The 19,038-nt window shown below is 33.5% G+C and overlaps 1 protein-coding gene across 3 annotated transcripts in view; it reads right to left on the bottom strand.

Annotated features, from left to right (window-relative positions):
* LOC129230962 (WD repeat-containing protein 44-like) overlaps positions 1 to 19,038 on the bottom strand; it is an 86,672-nt gene that overhangs the window by 10,091 nt on the left and 57,543 nt on the right. For all 3 annotated transcript variants that reach the window (XM_054865222.1, XM_054865209.1, XM_054865214.1), the window contains exon 17: positions 8,121 to 8,312. In XM_054865222.1, the coding sequence (XP_054721197.1) occupies positions 8,121 to 8,312 (192 nt within the window). The remainder of the gene's footprint in view (positions 1 to 8,120; positions 8,313 to 19,038) is intronic.

The following is a 19,038-nucleotide window of genomic DNA, read 5'->3' as shown; positions in this document are numbered from 1 at the left end:
TTAAAAATGGGACTGGACTAACTGAGTTTCATGATAAATTCTAAAAAGATTATTACGTTTTGATTCGCCACTCTCGGCTGTTTTTCAGCAAACAAATAGAATACAAGCGTTACGTTATCTTATTTCTTGTGACTCGCTATCTACCAACTGTAAAACGTTCTGACGGCGTTCAGTTCTGACGTTCGCTAAATTATTTTAAACTTTTCTTCAAGAATAGTGTGCATTTGTATGTGACCGATTTTTTGGGGACATTCTACGTCAAAACCTGTAGTAAGAATTCGAACAATACCCGCAAGTACCCATATATGATTTAGGACTGCGTGGTTTTTTGCGTCAATTCGTTCAAGATAGTGGAGTAACTGAACGTTTTCATCGATATGCGTGACTGTCATTGCTCAAAAAATGATGAACGGAATCAAATAAAATGTTAGGAAGCAGCAGGGGGACAGATTTTGGGCTCAATAACACCAGAGGGTGGAGCAATCGAATGTTTTTTCCTTTCTTTTTTATTATCTGTGATTGATATACGTATCTCAAAAAGTAATACAGTAGACCCTCGTTTTCAGCGGGTTTATTTTACGCGGTTTCGATTATACGCGGTTGAAGATTTGACACCTTTATTTTATTTACGCAGATGAGTTTCGGTTTTACGCAGATGCGGCAATGCAAACAGGTAACATTTTCCTCTCTTTCAAAACCCAAGCTCCTAAAGATTGCAGATTACACTTAACTAACTGCATTTTGGCGTGCTAATAATCGAACTTGGGTCCTTGGAGACATTTTATGCTATTGGTTCCAGAGCTTTTTCCGTCAGAAGTAAAGTGATTAAACTCACACAGTTCAGAACTCACTGGAAGAAGAGCTTTTAGGAGTGACAAAGGAGGTCAAAACCAACGCGGATACCGACTCCGGTGACACACAACCAAAAACGCTCACATTGAAAATTTTCGAACCATCCGTAGACAATAGGAATGATCTTTCTGATTTGTTAGTGAAAGAAGATTCTATTATGGAAATGACGCAAGTGATCATGGATGAGTTAATGCTAAGCAAAGAATTGGAGGAAAAATTCTTAATGACTACCAAAAAACTATCATAGTCAGCTCTTCTTCATAAACAGAACACGAAATTAGTTTGTTTTCTTTATGCATATTGTACATAAAAATTGATATAAGTACACATTAAACTTATTATACAATTAGTCATCACTAGAATGAAGTATTTTTTTTTAATCTACGGAACCTAATTCCTATTTTGACACTAATATTAGGTCTCAATTTACGCGGTTTCGATTTACGCAGCATTTTCGTGGAACATAACCCCCGCGTAAAACGAGGGTCTACTGTACAAGGGTTAAGACAAAATTTGGTCTCAAGAAGTAATGCGAGGATTCAAACAAAAATGTAGTATACAAGTGAAATTAAACGAAAACAAGCCTTATTTTCGTTCTAAGTTGAGTTTCGTAATCGTTTACGTGAGTCAGTGTAATTAAATAAACAATGAAAAATATACTGAATTTATATATGAGAGGTTGAGCATGATATCAATAAAATCTAAATTAGCCGTGTATTCCTCTCATTTTTGTAGCACTTTAACTAGCGTGAGTGTTAAATAAAAACTGAGTTTGCATTCTTATATAATTTGCATAGTAAAAATTCACTAATTAAAACAGCAATTTTTTCTGAGAGAGAAAAACTTATTTGTTTATTATTATTATTATCAATATTCTTTTCTTTCTGAATTACCAAGCTATATTGAGCTGGAACTATTACTTTTTGAAACTCATTTTAAAAATAAGTCTAGGTCAAAATTGATCTGAATAATCTCATTGATATCAGTTATTTCACCCTACATTATGAAATTTTTTCTTTTCTATTTAAAATTGGAAAATGTGATTAGCTGACAAGCGCTACTTCGCATGCATGAAAGTATCCTCTTGAAAACCTTCAATAAAATAGCTGTTCTGAAATTGTCCCTTGATGTTCTATCGAATATATAAATTTCATGAATGTTGAGAATTGAAAATATTTGTCATCGCGTAGAGTCGTTTTCAAAAATCTGAGTGAAAGACACCTGTTTTAGCAGTTACGGGTTTCATTGATTTCAAAAGATTTGACGGTGAACATTTCGACGTAATTTCAGAATTTTACTCATAAGAGATGGGAGTTCCCACGGCAGTTTTGATCTTACTTTAACCAACGTATATCTCACTGAAAACGTAGTTTTTTTTTTTTTTTTTTTTTTTTTTTTTTTTTTTTTTACAGTTCTTAGGGTAATGTTGATAAATCTATGAGAAAATTAAATTTCATTAAGATACTTTTCTACTTTATTTCCACCCTGGCCCGTGATTTCGAATTTTTCCAGTGAAAGGGGAGAGGGAGGATAACGGGCGTATGTATAACCAATGCAAATTTCATAGGATTGCTTTAAAAACCACTCCCACTTGTATATAAAAAAATTCAAAGTCGAGGGCCATTCCGCCTGATCCCCTAAATGACTGACCTGTCGCTAACGTAATAATATGCTAGAGTGAAGGAGTTATTTGTTTTTACTTCATTACGCCAAAAAATACAAACCGATTATTCTCTTGCCATATTCAAATTGCGCCTCACTATTCTTTCATTCGCGTTTAGAACAGTTTAGTTTTACTTCCATACCAATTTTTTGTCTGAATCCTTGCGTTACATCTTGAGTATTTTTATTAATCAGATTAAACGAGAAAGAGAATTCCGTTGCAGCAGCCTTTCACATGTTTACGTTTGTAATAGTATACAGAAAAACGTATGTTTTTCCGAAAACTATTAATTTTCTGGAATTAATCTGATGTTTACGAATTAAGACAGGAGAAAACGTTTGGAATTTTTGAAGGAACTTACTTTGAAAGGCAATTAATATTCTTTCGCAACTTTTATGCTGGAAAGCATCGACGTACATTTAAATTTTTCGTACAAATTGAACTAGCGAATTTTAGGCCGGCGACATTTTGGACCGGCGACATTTTGGACCGGCGACATTTTGGACTGGCGACATTTTGGACTGGCGACATTTTGGACCGGCGACATTTTGTACTGGCGACATTTTGGACCGGCGACATTTTGGACTGGCGACATTTCGGGCCGGCGACATTGTGGACCGGCGACATTTTGGGCCGGCGACATTTTGGCCGCGACATTTTGGGCGTATACCCTTCCACACGGATCTTCCTTCCCAGGTGAACAAGAAATCAAGATGCACCGGCTTATTTGAAACAATTGGCTTTGGAAGTGTTGGAAGGACTTGAACGTAGTAAAACAACTTAACTACGTAAAGTTCCCCAGTTTTGGGAGGACTTTATGTAGTAACAACACATCTTCCAAAAATTTAAAAAAAAAAAATCATTATTTTTTCGTTTTTGAATAGTTCAGAAGAGCATGGGTAGATTTATGGGGAGGGGGGGGGGCAAAGGGAGAAATGCACCCCAGTTTTGGGAGAAGTTTATATAGTAACAACTTATCTTTCAAATTCTTATAACAAAAAAAAATCATGATTTTTTCTTTTTTGAATAGTTCAATTAAAATGAAGAGAATAGCGAATGTTCTTTTCTGAAAGGAGAAAAGAAAAAGAAAAAAACTGAACATCAAATACAAATAGTACAGCTGACACTGGGGTACTGAAAATTAGTCTAAATTCACTATTTTGGACTGAAAACCATTTGGGCAAGTATATGAATGAAAATATAGGCTAAACAAGCTATGCATTCAGCTGCAACACTTATAATAATTGAGGTTAGGGACCCTCCCTCCCCCCTCCCCAATTTGCACTAACAGAACAATCTACTCGTTACGACTTGTTTTCTCTCTTTTCAGAATGTTTATTTTCAATTTGTGTGATTTCAAAAACCATTATAAGGAAAGCGTCTGAATAAAAGAAAAAGTGAGGGAGATATATTTCCGGTACAAAAGTTTTGCACAACTCTTGTAAGATTGCATTATTACCTGATAAAATGTTTTTATAACTGTGTTTTTTTTTTTATTTTTCAAAGGAAAAAATTTGTATACATGAAACTAATAGTTAGAACTGTACTTCATGTGCTTGGAAAATTTTCGGTTTCTCTTGCTTTTTTTTTGAGAAAGAAAATTAAATACTGTCGCAAACTGAATAAACTTCAATTATCTGAACGTTCTGATTAATTGAATCTTTTTACTTAGAGGGAAAGTACCATTTTCCTTACTTTCTAAATACTGTTTAAAAATTTAGGTAAGTCATAATCATCTAAGTCTAAGTGAGACAGTTATTGTCAGTATTGAAATCTGAGTAATTCAGTCATAAGAAGTTTTGGAAAAATTTGATAAAAACCGATAAAAACCTTACACAGATTGGTAAAATCGTAAAAATCCATTAACTGTAAAAACTGATAAATTTTCGTTACAATTACAAAAAATCAAACAAAAATCTGCAGGTAAGAGTGAATTACATGCAGGGCTGGATTTGCCTTATAAGATAAACAAGCTATAACTTAGGGCCCCTGCTTTGAAGTGGGCCCCTAACTCCCAAAAAATTGTGATTCGTTATTTAAAAAAATGGAAAGTGCTTGAAAAACTAATTTCATTTTCAAGTACTTGAAAACCTTGAATATTTGGAAACGTGTGGCTACAAACCTTAAATTTAAAATTTTCTAACAAATTGTAGGGGGAGGAATGCCAAAATGTGTCAAATTTAGCTCCTTGCTACATCCTGCATCAAAAATGCAAAAATCACGATTTTTGCGTTTGTAACATACTAGCTGCGTTGCCCGGCTTTGCCCGGTTCTACTTGAAAATTAAAATTGTGTCAAGTGACGTATATTCAACAATCAGGCGTAAAAAATAAATTTAAAAAAAACATCATGATTTCCCTTCCAAACAATGACGGTAAATATTAAAATACTTTTAAGAAATAAAATCCAGAAAAATGGATTTAAAATGCGTAACCATGGAAACACAAAATAAAATAAGTTTAAGAAATTAAAATGCGAAAGAAAATGGTTCACAATTTGAATGGAATCGAGATTTCTGAAACTTGATTTAAAAAGGCTTGTAACTTTTTTTCCTTTCGAAATAAAAGCTTATTTTTTCGATTATAGGTTGAGTTAATTCTGGAGTAAAAAAGGTCGCTTTTTCCAATGATGTCAAAAAGAAAGTTGTGGGACAATTCCTTCACTTTTTATTGATTTATTTAATGAAGAAAGTAGTACCTAAATTTCAGCTAAGCCTAAAAAAAATCGAGCTAAAAACGCAAATAACTCCCGCCGTAATAAAGTTAGAGCATTGAAACAAATAGCGTAGAATGCGGAAAATTCTACCCTTTCGAACGATATGTAATAATAATATGTGCAAGTAATTTTTCACCCCCATATTCGGGATTTTATGTGAAAATTGGGCCTAAATTGGAATAAAAAAAGAACTATTCATCAAATTGTTTTCGAACTGGTCTGCAAACCTTCTCAGGACTTAAAGGAACAAACTGTTAAAATTTCAGCGCAATCGGCCGGATAGTTCTCGAGTTTTGCGAGTTCAAACACACAGACGCTTTTTGGAGACTTCATTTTATACTATGTAGAGAAGAGATTACTTGAAATAAATTTTTGTGACTCACATGCTTCATATCTTGCTATTTATTTAATCCCGAATGCAGAATTTCGGAAATTCTTTTGTATTGATTGCTTTTATCTTACTTTTACTGCATATTGTTAATCTGTTTAGCCCGGGAAAAAAAGTGATACATTACCCCTCTTCCTTTTCATTTTCTGCACTACTTATAATTTAAAAAAAGTTGTAATGAGAAATTTAAGTTTATTTTTCCTCTTAAACTTAAAATAGCCGTTTCTTACAAAGTTTGAACAATACTGTACAACTGTATAATCTACTACTAAATTTCAGAGACTGGAAAGTGCAAATTATTGATAGGTTCTAAAATCCCTGAAAAGAATTGGTGCAGTATAGCCTAACAGGGCTCTTGAGCCAAAAACCCAATCTAACCAACCAAACCTTGAAAATAATTAGACAAGTCTTTGAAACTCCTAAGCAAAGTGTGCTTCAATTTTATTTCTTATCAAGTGTATAAATTAAGAATTGTTCAAATGGGTAGTATGTTACTCTCTTGATATCTATTCTCTAAATCTGTGCACCATTTCTTTTAAAGTATTAACTTGCATCACAAAGCACTTTTAAAGCATAAAACTTTTTAAAAAAATATTTGCCTATTATTTCCAATCAACCCTTATAAAGATATCAAAATGCAGAATTTTATATCCATTTTATATAATTTCCTCCGGGGGAGTAACCCCCAGGCCCCCTAAAATTAGAGATATTCTATATCCCACTTAAATGGGAGACCTGCGTCACTCTCTTAATACCAGCCCCCTCTCTTTTAAGGTCAATTCAAAAAGGACAGCATGATTACACACAGTAATGAAAACAACACATAAAAAAGTAAAGAATGGTCTTATGCATCACAGAAAACAGACAGAAACGTGGGAGAGGGGGGGGGAGGGCAATTAAAAATGTTGCACCAAAAAAAAAAAAAAAAAAAATCCTACCCCCCCCCCCCCCCAGGAACTCAGTCCTAAATCTGCCTATGCCTCCTACCCATAATTGGTACCAGGCGAAGTGCCCGGGAGGTGCATTATTTCTCAAGTGTGGTAGGAGAGATCAGACGACCATCACTAGGCTCATTAGTGGACACCTAAAATCATTGACTTATTGCAGTGGAAAAAAGACTTTTCCAACCTGTGTGAAGTGTGCCGACCATCAGGCCACCCCTGAACATATACTGAATTGTCTGGGACTTTCAAGATTGGATCTTTTGGCAGATCCAATGTTGGTGTTGGATTTTTTGAAAGTGACAAATTTCATAGATCTGGTTTATCGCGGCTAAACACCAGAGATTTGCAACAACAACAACAGATCGAACTAAGATCGTTACTTTGTATGAACACACATCCATGACTCAAAGAGAATTGCCAAGGAGTGTAATGTGAGTTTGGGAGCTGTCAATAAAATTTTAAAGCAAAAAAGAGATACTGGGACGGTTGAGTGAACAGAAAAGGAAAATGTTGGAGAAAAAGGAAAACAACAGCAAGGAATGACACTTTTTTGATAAGGGAAGGAGATCTAGCACACGCTGGAGTTGTTGTTCACGATTCAACCATAAAAAAACGTCTTATTGAAGGTGTAAGAATATCAATTAGAGAGAGAGAGTGCGACCTCAAAAGAAGCAGTTACTGATTACTGACAGCTGCTATGATGAAAAAGCGATTTGCTTAGGGGGAAAAATATGTCAGCTGGACGGTTGACGACTAGAGGAAAGTTTTATTTTCAGATGAGAGCCATTTTTTGGTACAAGGGCAACGATCTCCTTATGTCAGAAGAAGTGTCAACGAAAAACTCACAGCAGTACATGTTGATCAAGCAGCTAAACATCCGTCAAAGAAGATGTTTTGGTGCTGTTTTTCTTATTAAGGTACCGGATGCCTTGTGCCAATCGAAGGTATGATGAACTCCTAAAAATATAGAGACTTGTTAAACCAGAGATTGAAAGTGAAACTCAAAAAAGTTGATGTAAGCAATGAAGCAATATTTCAGCAAAGAGTCGGCTTCGTGTCACATGTCCAAGATTATGTGGAAATTTTTCAAGGAGAAAAAAATTTCATGCTTAGAATGGCCAAGAAATTCACCAGATATTAATCCTATAGAAAATTTGTGGGCTATAGTGAAAGCTAGGCTTTGCAAAATTGACTGCACCTCACAAACAAAATTGATAGAAGCTGTTATCCAGATATGGTTTCAAGATCAGCAAATATCAGAAAACTGTAAGAAACTTGTTGATTCCATGCCAAAACGTGTTCAAGATATTATCAAGGTCAAGGGAGGACACATTTCATATTAAAATAATAAATATGTAATATTTTTTTGATTAAAGAAATATATAAACGATAAATGCGTTTTTTCATTTGTGTTCACATTAATTCGCACACTACTGTACTACTCATGTGGTTGCAGTTCCATGATTAACGACAAAGAAATAAGGCCATAGAACATTTAAAATGGTTTTAGTGTCGACATTCAAATGAGTCAAACAGAATTTTCTAATTGCATACTTACATCTGTATAGTAAAAAATACATCTGCCATCATATGATCCTACTATTGCAATTTTCCCATTTTGGCAAAAGCTTACTGCTGTAATGAGTTTCGTTTGCCCATCTAATTCATTCCATAAAGTCACCTTCTTGTCGGGTATATTCCAAAGTCTCAATTTTCCGTCTAAAGATCCACTCAGAAAATATCGATCATCCTATAAAAGATTTTATAGACTTTTATGAAAGCAAACTGGAATAATTCAATTTGAATTGTAGATATGTACAATAACTTAAATAAAAAATTTTCAAACATAAAAATTGGTCATTTACAGTTTGAAGTAAGGTATGATACATCAATGTCACATGCATACCCTGCTATCAATAAATTAATAAAAATTAAATTTGTCGAGCATTTGTGTTACAATGCTGGAACTGTTTTACTACTTCATGGAAGACGAAAAGTCATTTAATTTGTTTACCAAGTACTCCCCATGACATAATTTAGTCACTTGTAGTTGTTTTAGCTGTATGTTGTAGAGTTCAATAACATGTAAATGACATTAATTTGAACATAATGCCATGAATCCATTATTTTTGAGTTACATGATGAAAAATGATTTTAGCTTTTAGTTGAATATACTTTGAAAGCATGCTTAACAATATTCTGTAGTTATTTAAATAGATAGAACAATCAGAAATAGTCATGTAGGAATGTTTCAATAAAGCATAATCATGCCTAACAGTGCACTGAAATTCAGTTTATTACTGGCTGGAAAAGTAAGCAGAATTAGTTTTGGAAGTTATACTCCTTTTGGCACAATGAGAGTGAAATTCTAACAAGGACAACCAATAAATTTTCCCAACTACAGTAACATAATTGAAGGGTTTGGAAGATGAAGGGGCTATGTTACATTTTTCTAAAAAACAATCTAATTTAACCAATGAAATAGTTATATCATAGCTGCCAACTGCTCCGTTTCTCCCGGAGTTTCTCCGATTTTTATTGCGTACTCCGAAAATCCGATTTTTTAAAAAAAACTCCGTTTTTTTGACTTTGCTTGTACACTTTTCGATTTTTGAGGAAAAAGAAGAGATTTCCCTATCCTCGAAGGCAGGAATTGTGCGCAAACTCAACAAAAGAGAAGACAATTTGATGCTTTGGAAGCTTAGTGTCAGGATAAACACTGAGGGGGAGCGCCGATTGGAGATCGTCGTTTTTTCATCGAGCATTTCAGCTACGTGTAAAACGTAGCCGCCATGTTTGGTCATTCACAAGATGGAAGTTAGCAGACGATACTTAAGCGCGTTCGTTTTCAAAGACAAAGCAGAATTGGGTGTTTCTTTTAACTGCAAACTAATGAAAATAAGCAAAATGTGCTGCAAAATTTTTTTTTTTTTTTTTGGTTATTTTAAATAATTTTATTGAGAAATATGAAAACAGTTATACCATTTAAAATTTCATTTTATCCTTATTGCTTTGGACACGAATGTGCTAAAAATTCGCAATTAAATTGTAGTTTCATGGGGATTTTTTATTTTTGAATTATTTTCATGCTATAAATTCAAAATTTTATATCTGAATTTTTGACTTAGTCGCCATATTTGGTCATTTGCGAGATTTTAGTACACAAGACTCTTAAGTGGCCAAGTTTTCAAAATCGGAATTAGATGTTTATTGCAATGCAAACTATTAAAAATAATGCAAAATGGGCTGTTTTTTTTCCCCCCGGAAAATTCTAAATTTTTTTCTTGAAAAATGCAAAATTTTTTCTTCAGAATATTATTTTATCCTCATTGGTTTAGACTAATGTGCTAAAAACTCGCTATTTCGTCTAAATTTTAGTTTTTTAAGGGTCATTAATTATTTATAATTGTTTTTCATGCTATAAATTCAAAATTTTATATCTGAATTTTCGAATTAGTCGCCATATTTGGTCATTTGCGAGATTTTAGTACACAAGACTCTTAAGTGGCCAAGTTTTCATAATTGGAATTAGTTGTTTATTGGAATGCAAACTATTGAAAATAATGCAAAATAGGCTTTTTTTTTCGGAAAATTCTAAATTTTTTTCTTGAAAAATGCAAAATTTTTTCTTCAGAATATTATTCTATCCTCATTGGTTTAGACTCTAATGTGCTAAAAACTCGCTATTTCGTCTAAATTTTAGTTTTTTTTAAGGATCATTAATTATTTATAATTACTTTTAATGCAACAAACTCAAAAATCTATTGTCTTGACTTTTTTGCGTTGTTGCCATGTTTTGTCATTTGCAACATGAAGTAGACAAGACTATTAATAGCCTAAGTTCCCGAAAACAGAATTAGTTGTTTGTCTCAATACAAACTATTAAAAATAACAGAAGGCAAAAAGTTATGTTTTTTTTAAAAATAATTTTCTTGAAGGGGAAATTTTATCTATTTTTTTTTTTTTTTTAAAGGGAAGTTGTAAAAACTGCCTCCCCCTCTTCAGTTTGTATTTCAAAACTTAATGACATTGGTGGCCACTAAGTTTTTGGAGTCGAGTGCCACTGGTCACTTTCAAAATTTCAGAGTCTTGACCTTTACTATGAAGTTGCTTTACTTCCAAGTATAAGAAATAATTGTTTTTTTTTAATCTTCAATATGTTCTTATGCATGTAGGATAAGTATAAAAGCATATTTTTAAAAAGGATTGCAGTTTTATTAAATCAAACAGTAATCATGTTTTTTTTAAACTTTTCAATATGTATCTATGTAATGTTGCTTTTTTAATGTAAAATAATTTTGTTTTAAACTTGTTTGTAGTTTTGTTGAAAATCTAACATGAAAATTTAGAAAAGCATTTTATAAGTGCTTAGAATTTATGGAAACTTATGGTACAGAAGGAAGGTTTTGCGCAGGCCACGATTTCATGCTCCTATTTTAGCCCTCAGTGCTCCTATTTTTTCCCTTAAGTGCTCCTATTTTTTGTATCTTGAGGTTGGCAGCTATGTTATATGCAGAACTGTTATGTAACAATATCTGAATATTTCAATACAGCTAGAAACAAAGATATGAAGAAGATGAAGGGGCTATGCAACATTTTCCTGCTAAAGCCATAAAGGATGAAAGGGTTATGTACCCTTAACCTCTTCTTCTAGTGGAGCTTGAACTAATCATATTAACATAACCCCATTCATAGTAACATACCCCCTTCATGCATTCAGCAGGTGGGAGTTATGATAGGTTTGAAATATATTTGCAGCACTTTTTTCTTTTAAATTCAACTGATTCTAAAAATTTCAAGTACTAGTCATTGAAAATTCAAATATTTCAAGTTATATGGGTCATTTTCTGCAGAAAATGTAACTTTTGAATGCAAATATTTTTCAATTTTGAAACCTTTTTTTTCTTCATTCTTACATGAAACTGTTACCTACTAGAAGTAATCATAAACAACGGCCCAGCTAAGATTCAATTATTTTACTCATAAATAAGAAAAATGAATGCCTTGTTCACGGAAATTAAAAGAAAAAAAACTTTTAATGTTTAAAAATCAAGGCCCATTTAATATCAAAGTAGTATTTTTGTTAAATGTACAAACACAATGAGCTATTTTAATGATTAGTGGGAATTTAATATTAAGCTCTTTTAATTAAAGTAAGGCTCAGTTAGTAATTATCTTTTTAGTTAAAATGCGTGTTAAAAATAGCATTTAGCAAATTTGAGAATGTACTGGCAATTTATAATACTGGTAGAATGCCTAAGATTGACGTATCCATTATTTGTTTTTACCTCAGAAATAATGACATTCATAAGGTCTGTCACAGAGGTGAGGAATTTGCCGTTAATATAGGCCTAATGGATAAATCTTTCATGGAAATATTTTAATTCTTTGTTACTACAATCTGCACATGTTAAGCACATGGAAACATGTTCACTTCTTTTTTTACATTAAATTACATCCCTGAAATTCAAGTTCATGGAGGTGAAAAGTCAGAATAACCACACTAAGTTTTTAAAGCAAAATCTAGCTTCTTGTTTTTCGACAAAAATTTCACAACTTCTTTATGGCTGAAAATTAATAAGGGTATCATGTACCTTGTATCATGGAAAATAAAATTTGTCATTACTGCCATGTGTTAATGAGGAATGGCCTTTTGTGTTTAGGTAACGGAGGAGAGAATTTATTGTGTGACATGCAGGGTTTGAAAATATCATGATATTTTCAAAAATATCGAATATTTTGATACATATCGGAAATTTTGATATATATCTGATATTTTCAATCAGCACAAACTAAAGTCAAAATAGTAAATGAATCCTTAAATCACTCTATTTTCTTATATTATTATTACAATATGTAGACTTAAAGTTAAGGCTTCTTTCATTATTTACATCTAATATTCCATTTAACATTTTAATCAATTTTAATGCATTTAATTTAGCATTAGCTGTTTTACTCATTTTTCTTCTTTTAACTACTTTTACACAGTTTTATTACACTGAAGAAAAAAAATATGTATTAGTTGGTGCACAGTCGTAAGACATTTTCTTTTTTTCCAACCAACATTTAATATTTAACTAGGCACTTTTAATATGAATTAAAATTGTAGCATTACTAATATTTTTATAAATATAAAATAAAAAGGAATATTCTATTAATTTTTTATATTAATGATGTATTAATATGTCATAAAAATATAGTACATATATTTTTGGTTATTTTTAATACTAAACAATATTACCACGACTAACAATTTTTATACTGAAAATAACGTAGTTGAAAAAATTAATATCGAAAATATCATACATCATGATATTTTCATAATAAATATTGGATATATATCGTGATATATATCTGAAAAAAGAAAGCACAAAAAACTAAGAAAACAAGAAAAAAGGAAGAAAAAAAACTAAATCATACATATTTTAAAATGTAGCATATGTTTTTAAACAAGAAAAAATATCCTTTTAAATAAAACAAATCACAACAAAATACGTTCTACCTTTCCTGAAATAATGTACTTTAAAAATTTTGGCGAAAATCCCAAGTGAGAAATCATGATAGGACCGCCATCTTTGGTGGCCTGTATCTCAGCCCAGAAATTTTTTTGGGCAAAAAAAAAGTATTTCTTAATTTTTTATGAATTTTAAAATACGTTAAATTCAAAAAAAATCCGAGACCATCAATTTATAGCCTTTGTTGAATTGACATGGGTTCTACCATAAGGAAAAAGGGAGTGTTGTCATTTGAAAATTTTGAGATTCTATCCCTGTAACCGCAGCCAGGAGATCACTGCATTGTTTAAAATCATTCATCTCAAACACATTCCTTCAAATAACCTTATGTAAAATTTTGGATTGATAGGTTCAGCAAATACGCCGCCAGGACTCCGTATATAGGGAAAGTTACTTTTGGACACCCCGTATAAACTATTAAACATTTTTAATGTAAGGGTTATTTAACAGTAATGTTATAATATTTAGGCATTATTCCGGCAGATATGCTCACTAGATTCGAGTCGGAGGTAACGTTTGGGTCCTGCGGCCAATTACATGATGGTAACGTCATATTTGCTTATAGTGGCAGCTATGAATGTGGGGAGAAATTAAGGAGATATCGCTAAGTTGGCGTAATTTTTGGTATCTTATTTTTGGCACCAAATTTGGCGAGAAATTGCTAAATGTCGCCAAACCTGGCAAATTTTTTTATTAAATAGGTCATCGCTGGCAGAGTATAAAAGTTTATGCGACTGTTGATATTTTTAACTATTGCAATTAATTGATTTTGCAGATTATCCGCGAAATTCACCTATCCGCAGTTACCATGTCACCCTATTCTGCAGATAATTGGGAGTTTACTGTACTTACACTGATCACTCATAATATCAATGCATTATTTTTAGTAGTATGTTTTAATATTTTAGCATTATGCGAGCCGTCTAGGGTGGCTAGATTCTCCACATGAGGTGCCTTCGGCGTCTCATCATGGGTGCAAATTTGGTGATGTGGTCAAGACGGAAAATATTTTCAGCCCCCCCCCCCCCCGCCCGCATGCGGGCTTAAGGAAAAATTTGTATGTATAAATGTTGTAGATTTTAACAATGCCAGTTTTGGAATCTTTGATTTAAATTTTAAGCCTTAAAATTGTAATATTGCCGCTTTGGTAAAGTTCAGGGAAAGGAGGGGTTCAGGGACTGTTACATCAATTATTTCAAACTGATAGTCCCAAAATTACAATGTTGGGCAACCTTCAAAAAATATTAGAGAAAGAGGGGGGAAGGGGGAGCTATGGGCTTTCCCCAAAAGTGAAGATTTAAAATCGAAATTATAATTTAAATTTCTACTCAAGTCTACTCAAAGTAGCGCCAACAAACTAGAAAAGAAGGAACGATGGGGGAAGGCTAAGGCCGACTAATGATAACGAACTGTCACCATTCCCCCACACAGTCTTCATTTGAAATAGAATTCTTTTATAAGATAGCAGGTGGTAAAATTAGCAATAAAAAATCGCTTCAGTGAAGTAAATATATTTTTTAAACAAAGTACCCTTTCCAACATTCATTAATTTAAAAAAAATAGGGGAACTAAAACCTAACCCTAGGCAGGGTTCCTGAATCACATCCCTCTTAAGGCACTCAAATATAGCCTAAAGTGGAGCTTTAAATATTTCAGCATCAAAGAATTTTCGGAAGAGAACTCCCGAACCCTTTCCTCTGAGTTCACCACAAATGTTCTAAATTTCAATTTTTAAGGCTTCAGTTTCTAAATTATTTTGTAGGAATAGTACACCTTTTACCTATAAACATGACTTATGACTGCCTAAAAATTTTAATACTTTAATTTTGGAAACTTTTTGAAAGAATCTTCCTACACCCTTCCCCCTTAAGTCATCTAAAGATAGCCCAAAACAAAGCTCTTAAAATTTCAGAAACTAAAATATTTCGGGCTGGGGGCGCGGAATACCCCCCCTTCTCTCATTGTGTTTACTAAACGCAGTGTAAGTTTTTGTTTAAGATTTATTTTTTTATTGAGAGAGCAATTCCCTTCCACACATCACCAAAGGCAATCCAAAGTTTTAAGACTTCAATTTCGAAAATGTTTCGAGAAAGACCCCTGAATTCCCTAACTCTTAACTCAGTCAAAAATAGCCAAAATAGCATTTCAATACTTCGGGGAGAAAGACCCCCCCCCCCGAACTCTTTCCTCTAAGTTCACTAAATTTTCCTTAAATTTGCGGTTTCCCCTTTTCATCACCGAAGATTTAAGAATTTAAATTCTAAAACGTATTGAGAGAAAGCCTTCGAATTCCCTCTTCTTAAGTCTTCTAAAGATTACCTAAAGCTGAGTTCTGAATACTTCAGCTTTGAATATTTTTTGGGAAAGGAGAACCCCGAACCCCAAGACAGACTAAAGTTGTGCTTTTAAGACTCCAGTTTCGGAATTTCGCCTAAAGAGAGCCCCCTCCCTCCCTCTTGACATTGCCAAAGACAGCCGAAAAGTTTTAAGACTTCAATTACAAACACTTTTCGGGAGAGGGTCGCAAATGCCCTTTAACTTAGGTCATTTAAGTATAGCTTCAAATAGTTTTTAATACATCAGCTACAAAACATTTTCATGTTAGATCACCAAAACCATCTCTTATAAATTCACCAAAGATTGCCTAAATTAGTGTTTTTAAGGCTCCAATCTTCAATTTTTTTTAAACCTCCCCCTCCCCACTTTTACATCGTTAAAGACAGCCTAAAACTTTTTGACTTTTAAAAGTTTGCAGAGGAGAAATATCGAACCACTCCTAGCTGCAAAAATATTTTCAATTCAGTTTTTCGATATTTTATACTGTAACCCATGAGTACCCCCCCCCCCCCCCTTAGATTGTCCAAGATATCAACGTTTTAAGACCTCAGTATCGTGGGATAATTTGCGGACAGATTACCCTCTTTGCAAGAGCAGCGTTTTTTCGCAAACTCGTTCTGCCGTTATTTTTCTCCTTTCCTTTCTCCCCCCCACCCATATTTCCATTCTAGAGAGTGTTAGATTCAATGACATTAGAATTTAGTGATTCCTCAAGTCTTTGTCAAAAATGCCATTGGTGTTTCCAACCAGCTTGAAATCCCCCCCCCCCCGATTATTTTCAAAATTCCCATTTTCATTAAAATCTTCAAAATCCTTGATAGTTTCTGTTTTACCTGGTATGTGGATGCCCTTTGCTGTGGCGAAAATATTTCATCTTGTCAGCAATTACTCTCAATAGGTGATGCAGATTCAACTCTTTAGACATTTTAAGAGTGTACATAATTTTCATTTATGCGTGTAAAGTTTGCAAAAAGAAAAAAAAAACCCCGCAAATGAAAAAAACAAAAGGATGATCGGAAATAGCATGAGAAAAGGATAAATTTTCAATTAGAGCCGATTGCTTCGAAAAATCAGGGAGATTAGTGAGCAACTCCTCGGTCTGCAATGCAGTGAGTTGGAAATAACAAAGCTATACCTAAAAAAATGTCACACGGCGCGAGTCGAAAAGCCACTCCTCCAAAGGTACGTTGCAAACAAAACAAGCACATGGCGGAAAACCGAGAGAATGTCGATGTAAATTCGTGTTTATGGAACGGACCAGTAATATTAAAGCATATTTTTCAAACTCACTTTTTCATTATTCATTAAAAACTAAAAGAAAGTCATTGAATTTCTTTCTGTCCCGACCTCCGTCTAGGAAATTTTGTCAATACGGAAATCCCTTCTGAGACGGAAGGTCTTGCACCCATGCGTCTCACATATCAATGACATCATATGAGTTTGTAGTCTATCGGCAAAGCAAAAAATTGAAGATATAATATAAAGTTGCCACCATTTTTTGGTGACTTAGTTTTGGTGCCAAATGTCATGAAGTTTTCACAACATTTTAACCTATTAGACATCACTCTCGTGTAACCATCATCAAAGTCACGTGACATCTGTGATGACGTCATCCACATAACAACCAATCAGGGGTGACCTTTAAGGGAACATAAGTACATACAGGGATGAATCTGGTCTGATTTCAACAGTGTAGATTTCAGATTTTACAGTTTTTAAAAAGTGATCAACTACTGGAAGTGAGTGGTCAACTACTGGCGAAATCTTTTTTTTGAGCAATCACGATTGCTTATTGTTCTCACTTGACCGTTTTTGGCGTCCGAGCCTTTTTCAGCTTGGACCAGGCCTGCAGCACCACCGTCCACCGGCGGCGGCGCGGCTGGTCCTGAGCACTGTCCCCCGAAATCCACTTATGCTGGGCGGTGTCCATGTCCCACACACACGAATGCCTACACACACACGAACGCCTACACACACACACGAATGCCTACACAGACACACACACACACGAATGCCTACACAGACACACACACACACGAACACCTACACACGCACGTACACAACACTCACTCACACACATGCATACATACACTTACGCACCCACGCACCCGGACACATGCGCCTACACAAACACACACGCTCGTGATTGCGAAAAACATAATTTGAATTCAAGATGCCAAAAATTCAAATTAATTTTTTTTTTAACTTCTATTCGAAATAGCTTGAAAAATAGTAAGTAGAACAGAAAAATGATTAGTAACTGTTGATCCTGATATTTTTATAAATGCATAGAAAAATTTGAAATTTTTTTCCAGTATTTTTTCCTGTGAAATTAAATAGAACTTGTAGAAATTTACACTAAATGGTCAACTACTGGCAAATTACCCTAGCTGATTGTTTTCAAAATTAACAAAATTACTACTTGGATATTAAATTGGTCTCAATTTTTAAATATTAAAAGTATTTTTCTGTTTTTTTATTTCTGTGAACAAGTCATTTTTAAATTTTTTTAATTTATGAGTATCTAAAACACTATGCTAAAAGAAAAAGTATCGACACATGAAAAATGTTGCAACTTTGCAAACATATGTATATTTACTCAAAAAAAAAAAAAAAAAAAATAAATAAATAAATAAATAAATAAATTTACTTCAACGAATAATTTTTTTTAATCAAATGATATTTCTTAATAATTTTTTTTATTAAATAAAAAATTAATGGTTTAAAGAATAAGTTATAAAATGTACATCATATGTATAGTTAGTAGGAAAAAAAAATAACTGAAAGAAGAAAACAGATGTTGTATATTTTAAAAAGCTGGGGTGAAGGTATAACTAAGGGTCAAGTAACTATTGATCAGCAAGTGGCTAATCAATCGGCGCATTCCTAGATCATATTACATAAAAAATAAATAAATAAATAAATAATAAAAAATAAAGGAAAAAAAAAGGCAGCTATAAATCTCACTGTGACATCCACAAAGGCAAAGTTTCACAGTTTTCACCATGTTTGCTCCTCAAAGAAACAGAACACTGTTATACTATACTTGCTTGCAACTTATGTTGACTATGATATCACAACGGGCGAAAGAAAAAACGAGTTAACAGATAAAACGTCACACTTACTAGCGAATAAGATGAGTTCGCCACCTGTCTATCAGCTGTCATTGGCTGGCGCGTTTGATTCTAGTGGATAAAACACTCCATGCTGCTTCGCTGGTAAAATTGAAAATATTAAACGATTGACAGAAATTGTGATAAAAAAATGTAACGTATGTGGAGGTTTAACTAACTAATTCGATTTCTAAAGCAAAGAGCGTAATTTCCCCCCGGATATTGGACAAAGCGCTAGGAACTATTTCCTTTGCTTGGCCGCAGCTCATTTCTCCATAGTCAAGTAAGCTTGCAATCGAGTATAGAAACAGAACTTTTTGAAAATGTATAACATAATGTTATTTATAACAGGGGTGCCCCCATAAGAACAAGGGCACACCCCCTAAATATTGTGAAGAACCCACCAAAAAAGTGAAAAATATCCCTAATAACCCCCTTAAAAATTTCAACACCGTCTGCGCCATAACCCCCTAGGTGGGCACCCCTGTTTATAATGTTTTGCTAAATTTAC

Source organism: Uloborus diversus, chromosome 1 (assembly GCF_026930045.1).
Source record: "Uloborus diversus isolate 005 chromosome 1, Udiv.v.3.1, whole genome shotgun sequence".
NCBI classification, from domain to species: domain Eukaryota; kingdom Metazoa; phylum Arthropoda; class Arachnida; order Araneae; family Uloboridae; genus Uloborus; species Uloborus diversus.
This window is presented reverse-complemented; position numbering and strand designations above follow the sequence as displayed.